The sequence below is a fragment of the Phaseolus vulgaris genome, chromosome 10 (assembly GCF_051622355.1).
Source record: "Phaseolus vulgaris cultivar YP4 chromosome 10, ASM5162235v1, whole genome shotgun sequence".
Lineage (NCBI taxonomy): Eukaryota > Viridiplantae > Streptophyta > Magnoliopsida > Fabales > Fabaceae > Phaseolus > Phaseolus vulgaris.
Window position 1 is genome coordinate 33,522,076 of NC_143507.1, and position 24,119 is coordinate 33,546,194.

At 30.2% G+C, this 24,119-nt stretch overlaps 1 protein-coding gene across 2 annotated transcripts; it reads right to left on the minus strand.

Moving 5' to 3' along the window:
- Positions 1-15,918: 15,918 nt before the first annotated feature.
- On the minus strand, positions 15,919-21,672 carry LOC137818508 (DHHC-type zinc finger family protein). 2 transcript variants are annotated; one of them, XM_090296298.1, is made up of 8 exons: positions 21,049-21,611; positions 20,418-20,634; positions 20,233-20,324; positions 19,142-19,265; positions 18,982-19,067; positions 18,727-18,792; positions 16,257-16,406; positions 16,094-16,224 (listed from the first exon to the last, which is right to left on the minus strand). In XM_090296298.1, exons 1-7 carry the CDS (start codon positions 21,256-21,258, stop codon positions 16,287-16,289), a joined length of 915 nt encoding a protein of 304 aa, XP_090152424.1. In that variant the 5' UTR covers positions 21,259-21,611; the 3' UTR covers positions 16,094-16,224; positions 16,257-16,286. The 2 variants fall into 2 exon arrangements, with proteins under 2 accessions (XP_090152425.1, XP_090152424.1); XM_090296299.1 differs by having other exon boundaries at positions 15,919-16,406; positions 21,049-21,672.
- Between the last annotated feature and the right edge of the window lie 2,447 nt (positions 21,673-24,119).

Here is a 24,119-nt window from a genome sequence, read left to right on the forward strand (position 1 = left end):
GTATTTTGGATTTTGATTTTTTGGAATACATTTTTTATTTAGATTTCTGAATTACTTTTTCAGATTAGACTTTTTAGAAAATTGTTCTGAATAATGAATTTTTTTTTTTCTAGAATTCTATTACTATAATATTTTTGGATTTTTTTTTTGGAATATATTATTTGTATTTTAAATTTGTCTCTTTATAATGAGATTTTGATTTTTTAATTTAATTTAATTTTTGAAACACTCAAAAATCTATTATAGATTTTTATTTTTAAATTATATTTTTTAATTCTGGAATTTTAAAAATTGAGTGCATGTTCAAAATAATTGGATAAAAGGAGCAATTTGCCTTAAATAAGTCTTATGTATAGGAGTACTGTTTACGATTCTGAAATTTTTTAATAATTTATGAATACTATATTTAAATAACTATTATCATACTTTTTTTTATATTAAGCCAGTCTTATTTAGGATATTTTCAGTCACTTTTTTCATTGATGAGGATAAAGAAGAGATGATTATGATTTTTTTAAAATAAGAAATTGTATAATCAAACTTGCAATAGACTTGTTGTCCTTCCTAATCCATAATTGCAGTGGACTAACTTGGCGCATACACAACCAAAATATTTTTCTAACATTCATTGGATACTTCTTTCTAAATTGAATAATTTAGAAATAAAAACTTAGTATGAACTAATTCAAAAGTTACATGTTCACTCATTCTCTATGTAGCGCAGACACGGACACTGATATGATACGGACACGGAGATACGTAAAATCTCTAAAATATAGAATACGGGGACACAAATCTATATATTATATAATTATGAATTATATAAATTGACAATAAAGATTTATGTACACAAGTATGTTCCAGATTATTTTTTGGAACAGAAAGATTTTTTCATGACTGGTTCACAAAGATTTGTTTCTTATTCTTATAATCATAATAACAATTTATACAATAAAATTTGAATTTTAGAAAATTAATGTATTTTCTCTTTTTAAAATTGTGTTAGAACTGTGCTAGAATTGTCATAAATCTAACAACTACTTTTTGAATTGGACACTTCACGGATACGTGTCCTATAGGTGTCATACAAGTGTTGGTGTCTGATACGAGTATCGAACACCAACACGCCATTTAAGAGGAGTGTCCAAAAATATCAAAGAAATATTCTACATCTAATTAAATAGAGTTGAAGTTGTACCTATCAAATGGAGAAAGTAAAAAAAAAATAATAGAGAATCATAATCAATTTTAATTACCATCACATTAATCCTTAACTTATTTCAAACCTTAAGTTTCCATAAATGCCCATTGGCCAACTTAGAAGATTGAATAATAAATTACTATGAATATTGTAGATTAGGTTAAAAAAGAAGGTTCTCTTTTTTGCTGCCATGCGAGACGTGAGAAATTGTTTAATATTATTTTTTTTCCCATTTGAGAAGCTTAAGCCATGCAAAAATTGTTATCCATATTCAATTTCCTGTCACATTTTATATTTACAATGTATTTTTGAATTATTAATTTGAAAATTTATTTCATGTGTTATTCAAGATAACAACACCCAATTTTAACTTTCAAATTGTATAATTAAAAAAAACTTATATCACTCAATCCAAAATTTAGCCTATTATTTTGTGGTTGTTTCTTCCTGCACCTCATAAATTTTCCTAACATCCTATAGGTAAAACCATTTTATCCTTAAAAAATATATTACAGATTTTACAATCTGAAAAAGTATTTTTTTTTTCTATTTATACCTCCCGAAGTATAGAATCTATACTGTATTTTTTATTTTACTATTCATAATATTTTTTGTTTAAAAAAATATTTTCTGATTCTATAATCTAAAAATACCTTTTAAATTCTGTAATATAAAAATACTTTCTAGATTCTATAATTTAGAATATATTGTTTTAAAAAAAAAATCCTTTATGGATTAAAGAATCCAAAGTTTTTCCAGATGATCCATTCCAAAATGAAAAAGAATAAAAGTATTTAGGAAGAAACATCCTTACTTTGTACATGGTCATGTTTTCTTCCTACACCTTTGTTAATAAAGAGAAAAATCAAAGTTATTGGGCCCATTCTGACAAGCCTATTTATACCTTAAATATTTGTTCTTCCTGCACCCCATAATTGTTCATTGCACCTCCATAATTTTTATGCTTTGTTTGGATTAGGGGTTTTGGGTGAGTGGAAAGTTGAGGGTGTGAGTGAGCGGAAGTGTGAAGAAAGTGTAGAGAAAGTTGAGGGTGTTTGGATTGAGGGATGTGTGTGAAGAAAGTTTATTGGAAAGTGTGAATGATGTGATAGTTGTGAGAGTATTTTAATATATTTTGAATAGTGTAAATGGTAAGATTACAAAATTACCCTTATATATAAATAAATAAATGAAATATTAATTAGTTTAAAGGAAATTTAAGTTAATTAAAATAATTAGTATTATATTATTTAATTTCTATTACATTATGTTATATATAATAATAAAGTACACTTTTGTCCATGTGTGTAAAAAAATAAAAATAAAATGATTATTAATTTTGTACATAATTTTGATAATTAAAATAATTGTAAGTTTCAATTATAACTTAAAAAATAATATAAAATTGAAATTAATTAAAAAATAGAATATAGAAATGAAATATGATTTCTTCATTTTTAATTTTATTAATTGAAAAAATTTGTATTAGTTAAATTTTTGTTTGTTGATAAATTTAATATTATTAAATTCATTACATTTGATGTAGAGAGAGATAAATACATCTTAATTTGAAATTATACAAAACTTAAAAACATAATAATGTTAATTAGAAAAAGAAAAAACATCCCCAGTAATAACATTTTAACATTTCTTGTGGAAACCTTCAAACGTGTTTCTAGAAGGCATATCTTATTCTGTTGAAGGTGAAAAATAACAAAAACAACAAAAATATCAATAATAATGTTCAACATGAAAAATAGAATTAAAATAAATCACAATAACATAATGCCAAAAGACAATCAATGGCCTTGATGACGATGAATCTGATTCAGAGTATCCTCCATTCTGTCCATCCTTTGATCATTCCGCTTCATCCTTTCATCAAGCCTGTCAAAACGAATGTTAACGTTCCTCATGCTTTCTTTCATGTCTTGCATCCCCGTCCAAATTTGGGTTAACATTTCAGTTTGACTGGGGATTGCGGGTTGAGGTTGAGCACCTTGAAGCTGTTGTTCCGGCAATTGATCCTCTTCATCATCTCCTTCGTCCTCCACTTGAGGCCTACCAAGTTGTCATACACCATTGACCTGGAATATATTTAATTTGGTCATACTCTTTTTGGCGAAATAATGATTTCATCCAAGCATTACCGCTTGTTCATTTTCCAAGTCGAAGCCATACACCTGCAAGATGCGTGTTATCAAAATTGCATAGGGCAGCGACATGTTGTTATCCCGACATTTCATCATGTGTTGCATGATGTAATGTGGCCAATTAATCATTATGTTATTTTTTATGCACCAGAGCATGAAAATATCTTCATTTAATACTTGTGCGAAGTTGCTTCCACAAGGGCACAACATATGCACTCATGTGTAATGTAGTAGTCGGTCATTCATTGTTAGACTACTGACATTTCTGCCATTTTGTCCCTGAACATCTTCACAAAGCATGGACGATAATGATAAGGCTCGATCAAAATTACAGTCCTCTGGGATCGTCCTAAGTGTTAACTTAACACCGCCATACCTCAAATCAGCAATATTCATCCAATCCATTTCATTGATGTGTATCCGCTTGCCACAAATCTCAATGGCAAGTTCACCACGAGGTGTGATCTTCAGATTTGTATAAAACACTCGCACCAATTCCTCATAATAGGGAAGTTTCATTCCAAGGAAAGTTTGTAAGTGCTGGAAGTTTAGAAGCTTTTGAAATTCAAACCCTGGTGCAGCAAAAAAAAGGAGAATGCATTGCTTTCGGAGTTATGACTGGTCTTCCATGAAACATATTTTCAAACACCATCATTTGCCATTTTGAAGTAAAGTATCTTGAATAATCAAATATTTCTTCAATCCTCGTTGCTGGTGGAGGATTAACGGCATGACCTTCTACTGGCTCTTTACCCTTACGGGTTTTGTGGCGTTTCTGGGATGCCATCTATAATGCAAATAGTTCACAACATTATGGTATGTCTAGGTAAAATGAAAAAAAATTATAAATATAACATTCAAAATTTGTATTTTCATTCTATAAAAATAATAATTTTCAAATAAATATTTTTTATGTAAACTATGACAAATAAATTATATGTATTTTATGGTATGTGTATGTAAAATATCCAAAAATATAAAATATAGCATTCAAAATTTCTATTTCCATTAAGTAAAAATAATCATTTCAAATAAATAAATATATTTCTTTATAAAGAATTAAATGTTCAAAAAATAGTAACTATATACACATATTATTACAAATTCTAATTTATTATGTAATTTTTTTCTGTTTTTTTAATTAATACAATATTTGTTTTAAAAAATAACATTAAAATTTATATTTACATTCTGTAAAAATAATAATTTCAAATAAATAAATGATTTTTTTATAAAACATTAAATGTTAAAAAAATATTAAATATCTACATATATTATTAAAAATCGAATTTATTATGTAATCTTTTTCTGTTCTTTTTAATTACTACAATATTTGTTTTAATTTTTTCATAATAACATTAACAATTTAGGTAAACTATGACAAATAAATTATATGTATTTTATGGTATGTATATGTAAAATGTCCAAAATTATAAAATATAGCATTCAAAATTTCTATTTCCATTAAGTAAAAATAATCATTTCAAATAAATAAATATTTTTTTTATAAATAATTAAATGTTTAAAAAATAGTAACTATGTACACATATTATTACAAATTCTAATTTATTATGTAATCTTTTTCTGTTTTTTTTATTAATACAATATTTGTTTTAAAAAATAACATTAAAAAGTTATATTTACATTCTGTAAAAATAATAATTTCTAAAAAATAATCTATTATGTAAATTTAAATAAAAAAATTTATTTCTTAACAGGTTCAAAGTTAAAAAAAATAAAATTAATATGTATACATTCATAAATTTATTTATTAACATTGTTAAATGTTAAAAAAATCTTCTGTATATTTAGTTTTTCCGTTTTTAAATTACTTCAACAATTTTTGTAATCTTTTTAATAAAGGCATTTTAAAATAATAAATCTCTAATTTCAATCTATAATAAATTCAATTCAATTCATATCACAAAAATAACATATTCAAATTTCAGCAAATTTTTACATTAATAGTATACAATTTTAGATAATCAAGTTTCCTAAACATTCACATCTAAAATTATAAACTAATTAACAAGTACTTTAAAATAATTAAAACAAATTAAATTCAAAATAAAACTAAACATCCAAACACAATTAAAAAAAAAACACACATACCTCAAGAAAGCAGAACAAAACCACAACACAATGCAATGCAACTAAGATTTATCCAAGTGTGCTTGAAAAAAAAATCATTCAAAAATTAGTTCAAAAAATAGAAATCCAAAAATCTGGAAAATTAAGAAACATAATCGATTATCACCTTTGTGTAAATTACCACATAATCGATTATCCACAAGTTTATACCACATAATCGATTATGCTTTAAGTTCAAAAAACACCATAACCGATTATCCCACCAATTTTTTTTACAGATAATTGATTATGTCATGAGCATAATCGATTATCAACTATTTTTTCCCACATAATCGATTATGGCAGACGTTCATTTTCACTCATAATCGGTTAAGAACGAAACTAAATTCACTGAAACTCACCTCAGGTCACAAACCGAGAACCAACCGCACTCTCCTACCACTATCCTTACTCACGACCCTCCAAGCTCTCTAGGTCTGTGCTTTGTGAACAAGTGAATTGTCTCTGCTTTGTGAGGTTGGTTAGGACATATATATTGTTGTTGAAGCTTTTATTACGCTCATCCACTCTCTCACCAACTTACCATGCATTCATTGAGCTTTGAACTTGGTCAAAGAGATTCCTGAACAATGGTGAGGAATCTCATGTGCTTGTTGCTGATGTGCATGCATGCTTTTGCTGAAAAGCTTCAAACAAAATACTTCCTCATGCATGGCCAGATACGTCCAAGTGAAGGGCACACATGACTTTTCTCTTATCCTACGTGGCACTCACTCCCTCACCCTCTCCTTTCTTTTCACTTCTGAAAGCTCTCTCATTTGGCCCAACTTTCAACTCACCCTCACCCACACCCTCCACAATGACTGGATCCAAACGGGGGTGGCACCCTACATCCGTCTGCGGCTACAGTGCCACCCCCCAATCCAAACAGGGGCTTACCCATCTTTTATTTGAAAGTTGGTTCCTCCTTTGTTAAGGGTATGTTTGCTTTTGGGGGAGATGGAGGTTGAGGGTGGAGGTGAATGGGTGTCACCCTTATTTGCTTCTATGAGAGGGGGATATTGAGGGAGAGAGTGAGTGGAAAGTTGAGGATATTTAGGATCTTCTCATAATTGAAGAGAAAGAAGAGTGAAATGAGATGAAAAGACCATAGTGCCCTTCATACAATAATATTAATAATAATTTTGTATATAACATAACATAATTTAAAGAATCATAAATAATATTAAAATTATCTAAATAAATTAACTTAAGTAACAAAATTAATTTAAATTAATAAAGTGAAAAATAATAAAATTATACTTACATTTAAAATTATATTTAATTATTTCTTTGAATTTTATATTTTTTTTTCTTTTATTTATAAATGAAACTTTAAATTATTTTAATTAATTAAAATATGCACAAAATTAATAATTATTTATTCTTTTTTTATATATAAGGGTAAATTTGTAATCTTACAATTTACACTATTCAAAATAATATAAAATACCCTTACAACCATCACATCAATCACGTATCTCAATCAACTTTCTTCACACATCCACTCTAACATACCCACTTTTTTCACACTTTCTTCTCACACTCTCACTCTCCCATTGGATTAGAGGGTGAGGGGGGAGTGGAAGTGTGACGAAAGTTGAGGTTGTTTGGATTGGGGTATGTTAGAACAGATGTATGAGAAAAGTTTATTGAAATTTGTGGGTGATGTGATGGTTGTAAGAATATTATAAATTATTTTGAATAGTAAATTTTTTGTAAGATTACAAATTTACCCTTGTATATAAAAGAAGAATAAATAATGATGAATCATTTTTCATATTTTAGTTAATTAAAATAATTTTAAGCTTCATTTATAAATAAAAAAATGTAAAATTGAAAGAAATCATGAATTATTAAATTTAAGTATAATTTGATTATTTAACATTTATTTATTTTTATTTTATTTTTTACTTAATTGAATTTATTTACATAATTTTAATATTATATATGAATTTTTAAATTATGTTATGTTATATATATACAAATATATATCAAATTAATTTTAATAATGATTTTCATTATTATGAATAGCAAAATGAATATATTTTAAAAAGAAAATAGATATTTAGAATATAACATGAATATTAAGTAGTTGTCAAAATATATAATATAAAAGTCATTACATTTAATCCGGAAAGAGATATAAAAACATGCTAATTTGTTTGTAATTTTGAAATTATGTAAAAATGAAGAACATAATAATATTAATTAGAAAAAGAAAAGACATCCCCAGTAATAACATTTTAATCCTTCTTGTGGAGATCTTCAAACGGTTTTCTAGAAGACATATCTTATTCCGTTGTATGATAATAATTGCATCTTTTTCATCGGCAACGTCTTCAATGCACCATTTGAAAAAATTACAACCTAGAACCATGCCACTTCTAATTTGTTTTCAAGAAAACAATAAAATTGAACAATGAATAAGTATAAAATAGCATTCTTAAGTTTGTATCAAACCTAATTGAATAAATTTTACCTTGTAGTTGGGACAACCCCAAAAAAATTTTCCAACATTTTTTTCTGTTGTCGTTATTCTCAAAACAAAAAACTGTCCACAATCACAAATAGGAGCAACGAAGGCACTTATGCTCCCAGTAGCATGGGTAAAAGTACCACGTATTTGCACACTACAACCAGTACAACTAGATGACGACGTGTTCTGATACGCAGACATTGAATGGCACTTAACCAATGTTGTCGAAGTTTCGTATTAGGGTTTAGGAACACAAATAGGATTTATGCATAATAGAAATAAAATGGTAAAAAAGTTGCATTCAAAACAATATGATTATGTAAATAAGTAGCATGAAAAGTAGCATAAAACCTTAATATTAAATAACAATTTGTCAATGGTCAACGTAAAAAATAACAATAACAATTCATTAATGTTCAACATGAAAATTAGAAATAAAAATAACAATGACAATAACATAATGATAACACGATCAATGGCCTTGATGACGTCGAATGTCATTCAGAGTATCCTTAACTCGGTCTATCCTTTGATCAACCCTGTCAATGCGGGTATTCATGTTTCGTATCCCGGACAAAATTTGGGTTAACAATTCGGTTTGATTGGGGATTGCCGCCTCAAGTTGACCACCTTCAACATCTTGTGCTGGCAATTCATCCTCTTCATCATCTTCTTCGTGTGCATGGTGAGGCCTACCAAGTTTCCTTACGCCATTGACCTGGAATATATTTAATTTTGTCATACTTTTTTTTCCCAAAGTAATGATTCCAGCCTAGCATTATTGTTTGTTCATTCAACAAGTCGAAGCCATACACTTGCAAGATCCTCGTTATCAAATTTGCATATGGGAGAGGCATCTTGTTATCCCGACATTTGATGATGTGTTGCATGATGTAATGAGGCCAATTAATGAGTACATTATTTTTTATTAACCACAACATGATAATATCTTCATTCAGTAGTTGTGCAAAGTTGCTTCCACGAGGGCACAAGATATGCACTCGGTCATTCATTTTTAGACTCTGAGATTTTCACCTTCAACATCTTTACGAATCATGGACGATAATGTCAGTGCTTGATCAAAATTCAGTTCCTCAGGGATTGTCCCAGGGGTTAACCTAAGACCGTCATACTGTAGATGAGCAATGGTCATCCAATACATTTCTTTAATGTGTATCATCCTTCCGCAAATCTCAATGGCAAGGTGACCAACAGGTGTGATTTTTACATTTGTATAAAATACTCTTACCAAGTCCTCATAATACGGAAGATTAATTCCAAAGAAAGGTTGTAAACCTTGCCAATTCAGAACATTTTGGAATTCAAATCCTGGAGCAGCAAACAATGGAGTATGCATAACTTTTGGTGGTAATACAGGTCTTGCGTGAAACTTTTTTTCAAACACCACCATTTGACGTCTTGTACTAAAGTATCTTGAATAATCAAGAACTTGTTCAATCCTCGTTGCTGGCTGAGGAGGAACGACAACATCTTATGCTGAAGATTTACCCTTATGGGTTCTGTTACGTTTCTGGGATGATGATGTCATGTATAATGCAATTACTACAGTAAATAACTAAACAGAAGTTAACATAATATCATAAACATAATGGTAGGTCTTTTCATATCCAATAGTACAAGTTCACAAAGCAAAATATTACATGTCCAAAAATAAACAAACACAGTCAAATATTACATATCCAATAATTAAAGGTAACGCTTACGTAGAGATATGAAATCAACGCCTAGTCATAAATCCAAACAACTTTGTTATGTGACGCTCATATGGCATCCCAAATAGTTGCTTAACTCTTCCGGGATGGTCACATAAAAACTTGTAGCATTGATCCATGAGTTGTTCATCTTGAATGTTAAGCTCCACGAGCATTGCCCAAATATCAGACTCTGAGTACTGGTATGTGGCATGGCGTCGATGGTGGTGTACATGCTCAACATATAGGTCGTTTCTTCGTCTAATTTCGGCAGCTATATCTTGAGTTGTCGTTGCCTGTGCACGAGCAATATTCACCAACTGAGAGGCATTTTCATTTCCATCCTTCATTGATGACACGCATTGTTGAAGATTAGTATTCAACATTGCAAAATGTTCATCAATGTCGTCCATAGTAGGGCCTTTTCTCTTTGATCCTCGAGATGAGGATGTGCCCGCAGAGCCAACAGATGACATAGAAGGAGTGTTTGACGGTGTGTCTGAAGGACTGTCACTAGATTGGAATTGAGGAGCAGGTGATTGTGGGACGTAGTCATCTGCCTCCTCATAGTTCGGTTGCTCGGGAATATAATCCATATTATTGTCCCCAAGGTTGACACTGAAATTGCTCATGTCAGGAGGTGAATTGATGTCACGGGCTGTCCTGACCCGACTTCCCGTGGCTCTATCATTAGACCACAACTCCTCCATGAGGTCATAATGGCGAATGGGATTCACACGCCATTTCGCTGCAAATGGTTTAACCTACAAAGATGTCACATATTAGTATTTTATGCCAAATATGAAGTCAAATGTATTTGTTAAATAAAAAATACTTATCATTGTACCTTAATCAGCTCACTCCAAACTTCGTCCTCGGCTTCAAAAAATTTGGTGGTCTGGTTCCATGCGAAACCACTCAATCCACCAAACAAATCATGGACTTCCCTCCACCTGTCCTTGAGGCTTTTCTGGAGGTTCTTCACATGATTTTTCTTAATACCCGATAAACCAGCCTCATTTAAAGCCATAACTATGTTGGTGTATCCTTGAGTGGTCAAGCTACCATCAATTGTACACCATTTTCGTACCTCATCAATCATTGCATTGAGCAAAATTAGGTCCATCTCCGCCGTCCACTTCGTGAACTCTCGATAAGAACCTGATGAATTTGAAGCAACATTTTTCCCGTGATCCATCTAATTAACTTAAATAAAGTTAGGATGACAAACATTGAAAAATAGGACAAAGTATATTATTTCATGAAATTAATTGTTTACATAATCTTGCCACATTTTGTTTGCTATAGTGTCCCTAATATGACACCCTAGCCTATAGTCATGTTCTGGGTGGTGCTTGGTTGGACATCTTCTTGTAACAATTCATTATCTACCTCTTCAAGCAGAGACTCATCATTGCCGACCCCGCGTAGAAAGTTATGTAGAATACAACAAGCTAAAACAATTTGTGTCATATTATCCACATCATAATGTGGCTCAGTCCCACTGGCTATAATTGGAAAACGTTTTTTGAGCACCCCAAAAGTTTTCTCAATTACATTTCTAAGTGACGAATGTCGATGATTAAACAACTCTTTTGCATTTTGTGGCCCCTTCGCGAATATTTTTTCAAATGGTATCTCACCCCACGATAAGGTGTTATTATATTTCGTTTTAACAAAAAACCTACATCACCAAGATAGTATTTTCCTACAAAGATTGTGGAAAGTTGGGTTAGTATATAGTACTACAACCTTTTAATTCTTCTGCACACCCAATCCCCTATAACTAACCTTCTGGAATAACCAAAGGATCGTCTCGTACCAAAGCATCTTTCAATATCCTTGAATCGGAGGCAGTTCCTTCCCAACCGGCTAGGACATATGTGAACTTCATGTCAAAGTCAGAACCTACGAATATGTTTTGGGTTGGCCAATCTTTTCTCCCTCGAAAACAAGGTGCATCAGAATGTGCAACCTTAACACGTACATGACTCCCATCTATGGCCCCTAAACAATCCTAATGTAAACAAAATTTCATAACTTTAATTGAACACAAAATAAATAAGACATTAGACATAATTTCAAGTAATGTTATCATCAACAAACCTTAAAGTAGGGGGAAAATCGATTGTTCTGAAGGATGTGTGGTTCTACAACCGTTCCATTTGGTTGAATTAAGAATTCCCCCTCCAACCTTAAAATTGCAGTCAAAACATTATGAAAGTGACGGGAAATTGTTTCTCCAGACCGATGGAAAAAGAATGACACACTTCGATTCTTCACATTATGCCCAATAATGTGCAGAGCTCCTTGTTCTTACACGGTTGATCGATATGCATCTTTAACAAGTCCAGTTGCCCGTATTCGTTCACATAATTTAATGAAAACTTCCGGTCCCATGCGAATAATATCACGAGATTGTTCACTGTGAACCAAGTACTCCATCAATTCTTGTTTGCGACGCTCTTTTTGTGGTTGGGACTCACTCATACAGTTGCTTCTAGTAGGCACCGTGCGTAACAAATTCAATCCAAAAGCAATCATACAAAGGATCATGACTAATGCACCTTCATTATTATTTTTTATTTGTTCTTCGATTTGTGAAATTAAATTCATGTTCGCCGCAACAAGATCGTCATAAATTGTACCTGTTTCATCAAAGTGTACCATCTCTGCCTCGTCATAATGTCTTTCTAAATTCATACCGAACACGGTTACCGTTTCGGTGTAAAAGTACACCAATACAGTGACCCTAAAACGTATTTTTAATTAATTTTAATGAAAATTTTATTATAAATTACTATATCATTTAATTTTTATAATATAACAAAAATTATATAAATATATACATATATTATATTTTTCAATCACATAATTTAATCAAACTAATATAAACAAACAAAATAAACAATAACCTAAAATTAATGAACTATCATAACAAATATAACTATATATTCAAATTTAAGATATTTATGTCAAATTTATAAAAAAAACCTAAAAATTTAAAAATTCTATTTCATTTATGTCTAAATTTTTACTATTTATTTTAATTACTATATCATTGTATAATGTTTTTAATTATAACATTAACCATTTATGTCAAATAAAATTAAAAAAACCCTAAACATTAGAAATTATTTTTTCCATTCTGTCAAAATTTTATTTATAAATAAAAAATTCATTTTTTAAAAAGAATTCAAATTTAAAAAAATAAAAGTCAAAATCATATTTTTACTCTAAACTTTTACTGCTTTTCTTAATTACTACAACATTTTTATAATGTTTTTAATTAAAACATTAATAAATTATGTTAAATCTACAAAAATGAAACCCTAAACATTATAAATTTTGAATTCCATTCTGTCAAAAATAATTTTTTTTAAATATTTTTTTATAAACAATTCAATTTTAAATAAATAATTACTTTCTACATTTATTATTAAAATATCAGATTTCTTCTCAAAAGTTTTACTGATTTTTTTTAATTAATACAACATTTTTTATAAAGTTTTTAATTATAACATTAACAATTTATGTCACATAAAAAAAACCCTATAAATTACAAATTTCTATTTTCACTTGTCATTTTAAATAAATAAATTTTTTTCTTATAACAAAAATTATTAAAACATTCTTTTTTAATGTTTTTAATGATAACATTAATAATTTATGTCAAATCTAAAAAAATATTAACTAAACATTATCAAATTTTATTTCCATTCTGTAAAACTATTATTTACAAATAAAAAACTATTTCTTATAAACAATTTAATTTTTAAAAACTAATAATTATCTACATTTATTATTACAAATTCAAATTTCTTCTCTAAACTTTTTCTGCCTTTTTAAATTACTATAACAATTTTTATAACATTTAATTCTAACATCAATAATTTATGTAAAATAAAAAATAACCCTACAAAATACAAATATTCATTTTAAATAAATTTATTCTCTTATAAACAATTAAATGTTAAAAAAAATAACTATGTACATTTATTATTAAAAATATAAACAATATTTATCTAAACTTTTTCAGTTTTCTTTAATTACTACAACATTTTTTTAATTGTTTTAATTATAACATTAATAATTTATGTTAAATATAAAAAAACCTAAACTTTACAAATTTCTATTTCCATTCTGTAAATCATTAATTTTATACAAATAAATATTTTTCTTAAATGTTAAAAAAATAATAACTATCTACAAATATTAAAAAAAATCAAATAAAGAAATTAGAAACAACATTAATTTACTAACTCATTAACCTAATTAACTAAACTAAACCCTAAACAAATTATATTACAAAACAATAATCATCCAAACATAAATATAAAACAAAAATTAAAAACAAAAAGTTAACACGAAAAATTAAAAAAGCACTAAAGAACAACACAATAGAGAGAACAATAGGGATGAAGAACACACCAGAAGAGTGCCTAAAAATTAAGCAAATTAAGCAATCCAGAAAATTTCACAAAGCTCACAAAAAATTAGAACACAATCGATTATCCCATTAGTTACAAACAAAAGATAATCGATTATCCAAAAAAATCAAGCATAACCGATTATTGAACCAGGCAAAAAACAGGCTTAATCGATTATCAAAAGCCATAATCGATTATCACCATTTATGAATGCTTCAGATAATCGATTATGTCTTGAGTTTTAACACATAATCAATTATGTGGCCAGTGCTTTTTCAGCCATAATCGATTAAGCATCATTGAAGCAAAGCCATATGCTCATCTGAGATCACCCAAGCACCTGAGATGAACCAAACACAACGTTAGTGAACCCCTACCACACACTCTGATGTCTTATTAATCTCTCCAACCCTAGTAGAACTCAATACATATGAGGACAAGCTTCGGTTTCTTTGATCAGTGAAACAGCCATGCATGGTCTTATATACTGAACAACCAACTTAATGCACACCTACTCCTCACCCACTGCATTCACAACCTTCAATGGTCAAACGATTCCTGAGCCAAGTCAGGAATCTCACGCTTTGATGTGGCATGCATGCAAGGGACAGTGGTTTGTCCTGGAATGGAGAGGAGAAAAGCAAGGGCATAAGGGTAACTTCCTAGCTGTGATGTGCCACTCGCTCTGATGATCCCTACTTTCTCTTCATCTTGGAGAAGAGCCTAAACCCACTCCACTTTCTCTGCACTTCCTCCCTCACCTGCATTGAACGCTAGAAGCAAACGGGGTGGTACTGAGACTTCCGTCGTCGACAACAATATCACCCCCAAAACCAAACAAGGCCTAAGAGTTTTGTTATGTTGTTTTCTCCATTGTGGTTCTAAGTATAAACCCTTGTGAGCTTTGGTGATGGTGGTGAGTTGAATAGCTTTGAGCACATGGAAATGGTGTAAATAGGTATGATTGGATTTTTCATTTATTTTAATGGTTGAATCAACGTTTTCCAGATCATTAATTCCGAAACAGAAGCTTTTGAAACACATAATTGAGAAGAAAAATTGCTTTTCAGATAGAAGGTTTTTTATACTTTCAGAAAATACATTCTCAAATAGTAATATTAATGTTTCAGAATGACAATTTCAGAAACTTTTTAAGAACAACCTTTTTCGAAATACATGTAGATTATTCTATTTTGTTAGGTTCTGGAACAGAGAAGATCCATTTTTTCCCTCTTTTTATCAATGTTTGTTGAGGAAAACAGATACCCTTAATCTTTGAGCCTGAATTTGTATCATTGAGTAATTAATAATTTTTTATTAATATTGATTAATTATTACAAATGCAAGTAATGAATAATAGTGTTCTAAATAAAAAGTTTAATTTTGTTAAACAATTTATTTTATTTTTCAATTAATAACAGACATTTAAACACTAAACCCAACACTTAGGTGTTTTGTGCCTGGTAATGAACAATAGTTTCAGAAAGCTGCTTCCCATACCTAAAAGTTTCTTCTCACACCAACCAGAATATTTTTTTAACATTTCATCCCAGTCAATCTGAAAGGTAAAAAATTGTTAAAGGTGAAAGAAACAACTACCTTAGTTTCATGAACCATAGTTCTTTTTAGAAACTTGTTTGGTTTTGCAATAAAAAATAGATGAAAAACAATGTAAGAGCCTCTTTCAACAGTTCTTTTCAGAAACTATTATGAACAATTTTTATTGAACTTCAAAATTTTAGTTCAGAAACTAGTCTGCAACTAGAGAGTAAATTCCAGCACAAAAGAGGATTGCTATTTCACTCAACCTGAATAAAAAGGAAAGGTAAGAAGAATATTGCATTGCTTGGGAAAAAAGTTCCTATCATTATGGGAACATAAACACATTAGCCCCAGAAACCTGCATCACACCACCTTTGCCCCCATTGCTTCCTTCATTTCAACATGACACAAGCACCTTTAAGAAACAATTTAAAAAAACAAAAAACAAAACAAACCATCATAGGTGTCTGTGTAGATGAATCGTGAGGGGGCCACATTTACTTACACGCTACATTGTGTTAGAGAGTGGAAGTAGAGGATTGTGGAGTCTCTCCATGTCTTTTGTTACATGAAGTGAATATATATATATATATATATATATATATATATATATATATATATATATATTAGCTTTCAGAACTATTGGGAATCAAAGTCAGGTTTTGAAGGATAGTCAAGACCTTGTAGAGCTGGCATCTTTCGGATATCCTCATCTGAATAAGCAGGGATGAACCAGTACTTCTTATCCATTCCAAAAACCTGATATCCAAACATCAATCATAATGTAACCACATGTATTAGTAAATAATAATACCAGAATAGGAGCACCACAGCATCCATTTTATAATCACAAACTCACATGATCTACTAGCACATTTGTCATGTACCAACTATCCCAAAAAAGATTGGATTGCTCTCCAGATATTAAGTGTGTTTGATTTTATGTTAAAACACCCATAATCACGTTGAAATACCAACTTAAATAATTTTATGTAAATGTTCATATGTTTAGTCCATTGGTAAAAAATTGGTACTAGATCTAAAACTGATTGAGTTTAAACAGCTTCAGGTAACTTTTATGTTAGATCAGAAATTTTATACAGTTAAATTGATGACTTGCTTTTAGAATAAAAACACTCAAACATAAATCACACATCACTTCAAAATCAATTCTATTCAGAATCATTTTTGCAAACACTCACCTAAACGCACTAAATAACAAGATACGGTCATTTTAGAAAGAGGCATACAACTTTTCTCAGGTAACCTGTTATAGGGTCTACCATTTATACTTTTATATCTCTAATAAGCCCCCCTCACGCCAGAGCCTATTTGGCTTGAACTGTAGACAATGTACCCCCACCTTATCTTTAACAGAAATGTAACTTTTTATTTAAAAATGGAGACAGCAAGAATCAAACTCAAGACCATTTCATTTCATGAACAAATATTTCAAAAGCTTAACAAATTAATCTTAGAGATATATTTAAGATACAAACACAATTCCTGCACAAGAATCAGTATTTAAACATTAGTCATTCCAAGCACATGTACTGAAGTGAAAATATTAAAACAGACATTAAGGTGGTGCTAGCCAATTTTTAAAAGTGTTTCTTCTCATCTGTTTCATTTCATGTTAAACTAGTTCAAAATAAATAACAATGTAAAGCTGGTTTTGTAGTATTCCATATGAAGCACACATGGATACCAGACATTGCAACACTTATAATCTCTAAAATATAGGACACGGCAACACTAATATAATATATTGAAAAAAGTAAGTTAAATGTAGCAATCTGAACATATTGTTGCGGAATTTAAAATGAATATAATCCATATCCAAAGTCCAAAAAGCAAAGAGAGGATCTAATTCATTCAAGACATTTTACCCCATCATCATTGAAAAAGATATTAGTTAAGATCCATCTAAAGACAAATTAACAACTTTAAAGAATTTCACATTATATAAAGATATGATACGAGAATAAATAAAAACATTCCTAATAATACATATATAATCTAGATATTCTTGATTATATAAAATTTGCTCCTTATTTCTGTAATTATAATAGAAGCTTACAAAAAAGTTTCTGAGAACTTCTAAAAAAAATCCTACTCTCTGCTCTCATTAATGTTGTTAGAACCATGTTGGAGACACTAAAGGACTTTTTCTTAAATTTAACTCTTCAGCAGAGTGTCTGAGCTTCATAAATTATGAATAGTTTTTTTTTAATATTATCCCTTTAACTTTTTCTTAAGATTTAAATCTTGTCTATGTTCTATTTCTCTCTAAATATTTAAATTAGTAAATAAATTTGAATTACACTGTTCTAAGACAAATTTCAACTAAACTAAGAATAAAGGAAAACTAGTTAAGAAAATTACGAAAAACCAACTAGTTTTTACCTTTAAACAATTCTAAACCAATTTGGAGGGTTATCAAGCTGTCCCTCAATTTTCAAGAACTAGTATTATTCATTGTAGACACAATGTGACCTATAACAGTACAATAGTTGAAGAAATAACAACAATTAAAGGATACAACAGTGTCTATACTTCCTAGGCAACAAGACTAGAATTACATTATATTTCTCAGAAAATAATAAAAGAGTTGTTCTTTCATGTGAATATCAACAAAATGGCAATAATATATAGTTTAAGTCATTGCTTAAAGCACTCTATTTTGAAAGAGCTAGGCCTATGAATATGAATGAAATTCTGTTTCCAACATTAGTTTCAATGATACGGCATAGTCCCTCCAAAGTTTCAATAATTCAAAGTGGTACGGTCATGTATTGGATACTTTGAAAACTAAATTAGGTTTCAAATTTATAAATGCAAACTGACATCTTGAACAGCAATTGAGTGTGTTTAGATCTGTGTAAGTTTTAAACACACGCTCAGTCATTTGTCATAACTCGATGATAATTTTCCCTTGTTCTTTAGTGCTTAGATTGTTTAGGGTTAACAGGTTTTATTCAAGTGAGACCATTTATCAAACATTACTTTTGCAGCCAATATCAAATTCAACCATAAAGGAACAATTGAAACAATTGAGTATATAATCCCACACACAGACCTGCTCAAAATTTTTTCGACGACCAAGGTCATAACGCCATTTTGGAGTAGTTTTCTTCTCATAAGCCTGTTCACAAGAAAATAAATTTGATCAGTTCCTACTCAACATTAGCTATACCACAAGGAAAAGCACATGAAAGTATCAAGCAGAACAATTTTCTTAAGCTAAAACTAAGAAAAAGTATTCAGGATCTACTACAGAGAAGCGAGACAGGTAACAAAATTTTCTCTAGCTTATTTTTAGACAAAAGTTTACCTCAATAGTGGTAGTATTAGCAGCCACCAAAGATATGTGCATGATGAGAAATCCCAGGACACTTAGTGCAAAGGCCAGGTTTAAAACTGCAGGCAATCCAACACTGTTATAGAAATTCAAAGATGGAACCAACAGCTTGAACCATGTTCTGAGACCCTACCGAAAGCAAGAAAAGTTGTAGCAAGAGAGCCAGGTGTTCCAGGGATTTCTCCATCACTAAAGAATGCTATAAAATGTGGCAGTAAGGATGCAGTCACCAGAGTCGTCTCAAGAAAAGTGTAGAACTGCACTAAGATTCAATCAAATCATATTAACAAAGGTGGGTGTTTTGTATAAGCTGCAATTTATATAAGACGAATAAACTTTCAAATAGTAACAGGAAAAATATGAAGACTTCTGTATGTCTAATCATATACTTCATATTAATGTGATATTTGTTATAGTGTAAACACAATCAAAGCTATATAACATCTTTTAAAAGTATAAATTCCATAAAAAAGGTTACTGATTAATTAGCCTTAACACAGGTCACTTGGAAAACACCAAACAAATAATTCTAGGACCTACAATGAATTCATATTAATATGTCCACAGGGATTACAATTACATAGTATCAGTTCTTTGCTTCTTTAGACAGAAGAAGCCAGCTTTATCATCCATTATGCCACCCAAGGTGACAAATCTAAAGCAATGAAACAAGTATCATAATTAGGGTTACATAATACATCAGGTCCTAAAAAAAAGCTCCTTGTGGCTCAATTATATTAATAATAGTATAGCTTAGCCCACGCATGAAACGTGACAATAGTCAACAATAATCACTTTTTAAGCTTACTCACTCAGTGTTGTCATAAATAAGTTCCCCTTAAATCCAAATCTACTAGTATAACACCATTAGGATAGTCCAAATTCAGAGCTCCCATCGAATTCAAAATTTGAAAAGAAATAAGTTTAATCTGCAATTCAAAATTCAGTAGCATGGCTAATGGCAATATTTAAGCACACTGCACAATACAGAAGAGGAAATTTTAAACCAGGTTAGAAGTAATTTAGTATGTGCGTGATTTTACTTTCCAACTTAAAAATATCTGAACCCAGTGCGTAAAAAAAATAGTTTACTTCACAAAATTATTAGCAAAGTCTTCAGCGAATCAGAGACATCAAAACAAATCATTGTAAGTCAGAAATAATACAATTCACACAAGTATTAACTAGATAATTAAACAATAACTACAGCTAAGGCATCCATACCAAGAAGAGAAGGAAATACTTGTAATTTAGAGCCCCAACACAGTTGACTACCCACACACAATGGTGGTCCATCTTCAAAACACAGCGCCCACCTGGTATAAAGCCCAAAAAACATCAAAATTTTGCTGACTTATCTTAACGTGGCAATACAAAAAATGGAAACTTTTGCCATCAGTAAAACTCACAAACTGAGCAATGGTGGCATCGAGGTGGCTTGAGCTGATTGCACTTCCGACAGTACCGAATCCGTTGATTAGGATCAGTCTGCACGTTACTAAACTCCGTCCCAACCAACGGATCAGCCTCTCCTCTTTCCTCATCAATTGTAGGCCTCCAGTTCGGAGGAACGCTCCCAGGATCAGTAAAAACAACAGAAAAGTAACTCCACAACAGCATAACCAACTGCTCAACCAAATGAAAATTTCCAAATTATAATGTCATGCCTTAAAAAACCAAACTTCATCAACCCTCAAAACTAACTATAACTTTAAATCGCATTCCAGCATCCGACAAAAGGCCAAAGTCAAAATGAATTCCCACGTACACATTTCAAACATCATGCTCAATTGCTTCTAAAAAATCTCACTCTTTTAGTATCATCGTTAAAGCAACAAACTCTTGTTCATCATATAAACCAAATAAAGGATCACAATCCTAACTATTAACTAACAACTATTTGCAGCTATAACAAGCTAAGGTCTAACAAATTGACAAACATCTCTCATACTTCCACTAAATTTCCCATAAAACAAATCAAAAAATTGAAAAACCTAAGATCACAAAATTCAAAAACAAAAAACGGCTCTAGAAGCTTACCAAGCTATGAAACAAGATCAACACTAGCAAGGCAACAAGAGAATCAAGTCCTCCAGCAGACAAAGCAGGGCCATAATTGGTCAAAACAACAGCATAATAAGTGACACCAACGACCCCAAGAACCAACAGAATCATGATCGAGCCCAATCCTCGAAGAGCAGTGCAGAACTTGAACACGTTCCACGCCATCGTAGCTCCAGATCTATGCATACTCGACACACCCACCACGATTCAGCCCCAAAGCTCGCTACTTTTCCTCCTTCACGTTGATCCCACAAACGAAACAAGACCTTATGTTCTGCAAAATCTTCAATTTCCTGGAAGGAAACACATGGCGATGCCCCCACGCGACAACCTCGGAGCGGGAAAACTCTGTTTTGAGTCTCTGGGTTCCTTCTTTGTCGGTGGATTCGGTGAATCTAGGGTTTATGGAGAAAATTGGGTTGAAAAGGGGAGATTTTGATTTTTGGGTGCAGAAGAAAAAGAAGAAGGAAGTGAACACAGCACCGAGAGGAATCAAAATACTGGTTTTGTTTTTTATTTCTAATTTTAGTTTCTGTTTTATCTTATGTTTGCCTTGTTTCTTTTTCTTCAATACAATAATATTTCACTCTTTTTTAAAAAGAATCTATTACAAGAATTGAGACAAGGTTTTTGAAAAGTGCTAAGGTGTGATTTTAGCTAATAGGGTTGTGATTGTAGTATCTGCTGGAGATTTTTTTGGATAAATTATTGCTAATTTTTTTTTAATAATTACTATTAATACCAAATTAAACTGTGGATTCATTAATTAGTTGTTAATTGATACTATTATCAGTAATTAATAAATAAATGGGTGATAGAATATCTAACAGCTACATTGTTTTGGTCAAATATCTAGAAGGTGAGACAGGACTTAAAAGATTCATATTATCACTGAATTATTCAAGCAGAATGGATAAGATGGTTCTTGGAAGGTGACTTTATAATTAGTTTATGAATTATTGTTGGTAAAATTAATAAATTATGTGTTAAGTATCAATTTTTTTTAACTAGTGAAAGTGAAATTAAATTGAATACACAGTTTATACACTTTTTTTGAGGTACATGGCATGTCATACATTTAAGTCAAGCATAAATTACTTGAAATATTCAGTTTTATAAAAAAAAATATAAAATATGTTCTTAAATGCAGATAAAACTAACTTACACTTAGTTTTCAAACTCGATTATGTTAACTTAATAGTTAATTTGGCATAGAAAATAAACATTAAGTAATTTCTTAAAGTATTGAGTACTTTGGATAAAAAAAACATTAATTGAGCACCTATTGAATATTTTTATCATGTAATTACTTATATAGAAGTAATTTCTTTAATCAAAGAAAAAATAGAACTAAGTTATTTTCATATAAAATATTCAGAAGTTAATATAAAGGGTTAGTTGAAGACAGTTAAAAACCACTTATAGATACATTGAAGAAAAAAAGTGTAAGTTATCTAGAAAATTAGGGTTTTCACAAACTTAGGTATGAAACCTAGAAATTCATACATGAATAGGCTTCCCTTTAAAGCTTCACCCATATTGAATTTGGGGCAACCTATAGAAGGAAATTTAAAAGAAAATAAAAATAAAAACTTTTATTATAGGAGTCAATGATAGCGATGGTTTGACAAATTATTTTTCAAGTTCTTCCCCATTCCTCCAATGTTAAACATACCATTAAGTTTTCTTGAAAAGGAATCCACTCTTTGTAATTTTAGCCTATTTATAGCACTAAGATCAAATCTCTTCAAAATGGGTATGAACATGATTTTGAAGAAATTAAAATTAAATCAATCCATCAATATGATTAATTTTAAAAAGAAAATTGTATTTTTTCGATATATTAATTTGGAGTGATTGATTTAAAGTCAGATTTATATTAAAAAATTAATTTAAAATTCAATTTAAAAGGTCATGAAAAACAATTCAAGAACACATTTTCTGGAAGTTTGTGAAAATCACCTATGTAACAAGTATTCTGAAATTATTCAATGATAGTTTTATAGTATTTGTTGTTAAATTAGTATTGAGAAAGGTATTTATATTCTTCTCGATTGCATTCTCTTGGATGCAATAAAAAAGTGTTTGAATTCCTTATTCCAAAAGTATAAAAAATAATTCCTCTTTATAATATATATTATACTTTTCCTTTCAAACAATTGTACTATACAAGCTTATTTATCTAAATTATTAGACAAAGAAAATATTTTCAACATTTTTGTATGGAGTTGACTATTATGTCAATATAAATTCAATTATAATATTATCAATACGATTTCAGAGTATATAGAGTTGAAATAATTAGTTTCATATATTAATAAAGTTATATATAATTATTTTGAAAGTGTTTTTTTTATATATGATGAGTATGGAGAATGTTTTTAAGTTTGACTTTGTTATTGTCATATTAAAGTTAAATTCATCAAATAACAAATAAAGAATGCATGTTGTTAATATGTGAGATAGACACTCAATATAGGTAATGCAAGAAGGATTTAAAGGAAGTTATTACTAGAACTAGAAAATGTGAGACGAGGAAAATTATTAAATGATGATGAAGGGTGGGTTATTAGTTAACTTGTGGAAATCATAATCACGACTTGAAAGATATATTATTACTAGGTCATGCATGATGGCATTTTCATGTGTTCTTCTTGAATCAAAGTAGAAAAATAAGGTGCGGAAGCAATGGGTGAGATGATCAAGACCCTCCTAGGAGTTGTGTTGGCCTTGTAGGTGCATGATAAGTGTGGGTATTGAGTGGTTCGGCCAGCTCAAGGGAAAAGATGAAGGAATTGAAGTTTAGAGCCTAGGATTCTAGGGAGAAGCAAAGTTGAGCACAAATTGGCAGCATAACTTTACTCACAATAAACTTGAAAATACAAGGTGTAGGCTCCTCCTTTTATAGGCTAAGGAGGACCATAATGCAACCCTAATGCTAGCCAAATGAAATGTAAATGTGAAGCATATGGGTGCACATGGCACATGGGTGCACAAATGAGCACATGGGGAGGGGTGTGTCTAGTTTTTATGCTCACCCCCCTCCA

What these genes read in the sequence shown, in the direction of transcription:
- LOC137818508 (XM_090296299.1), bottom strand. Translation starts at nt 21,258, where the DNA reads ATGCATAGATCTGGAGCTACGATGGCGTGGAACGTGTTCAAGTTCTGC. An exon ending in ATGCCACCATTGCTCAGTTT is followed by an intron (nt 20,325 to 20,417) that starts GTGAGTTTTACT and finishes GCTTTATACCAG; the next exon opens with GTGGGCGCTGTGTTTTGAAG. An exon ending in AGTATTTCCTTCTCTTCTTG is followed by an intron (nt 19,266 to 20,232) that starts GTATGGATGCCT and finishes ATCTTAGTGCAG; the next exon opens with TTCTACACTTTTCTTGAGAC.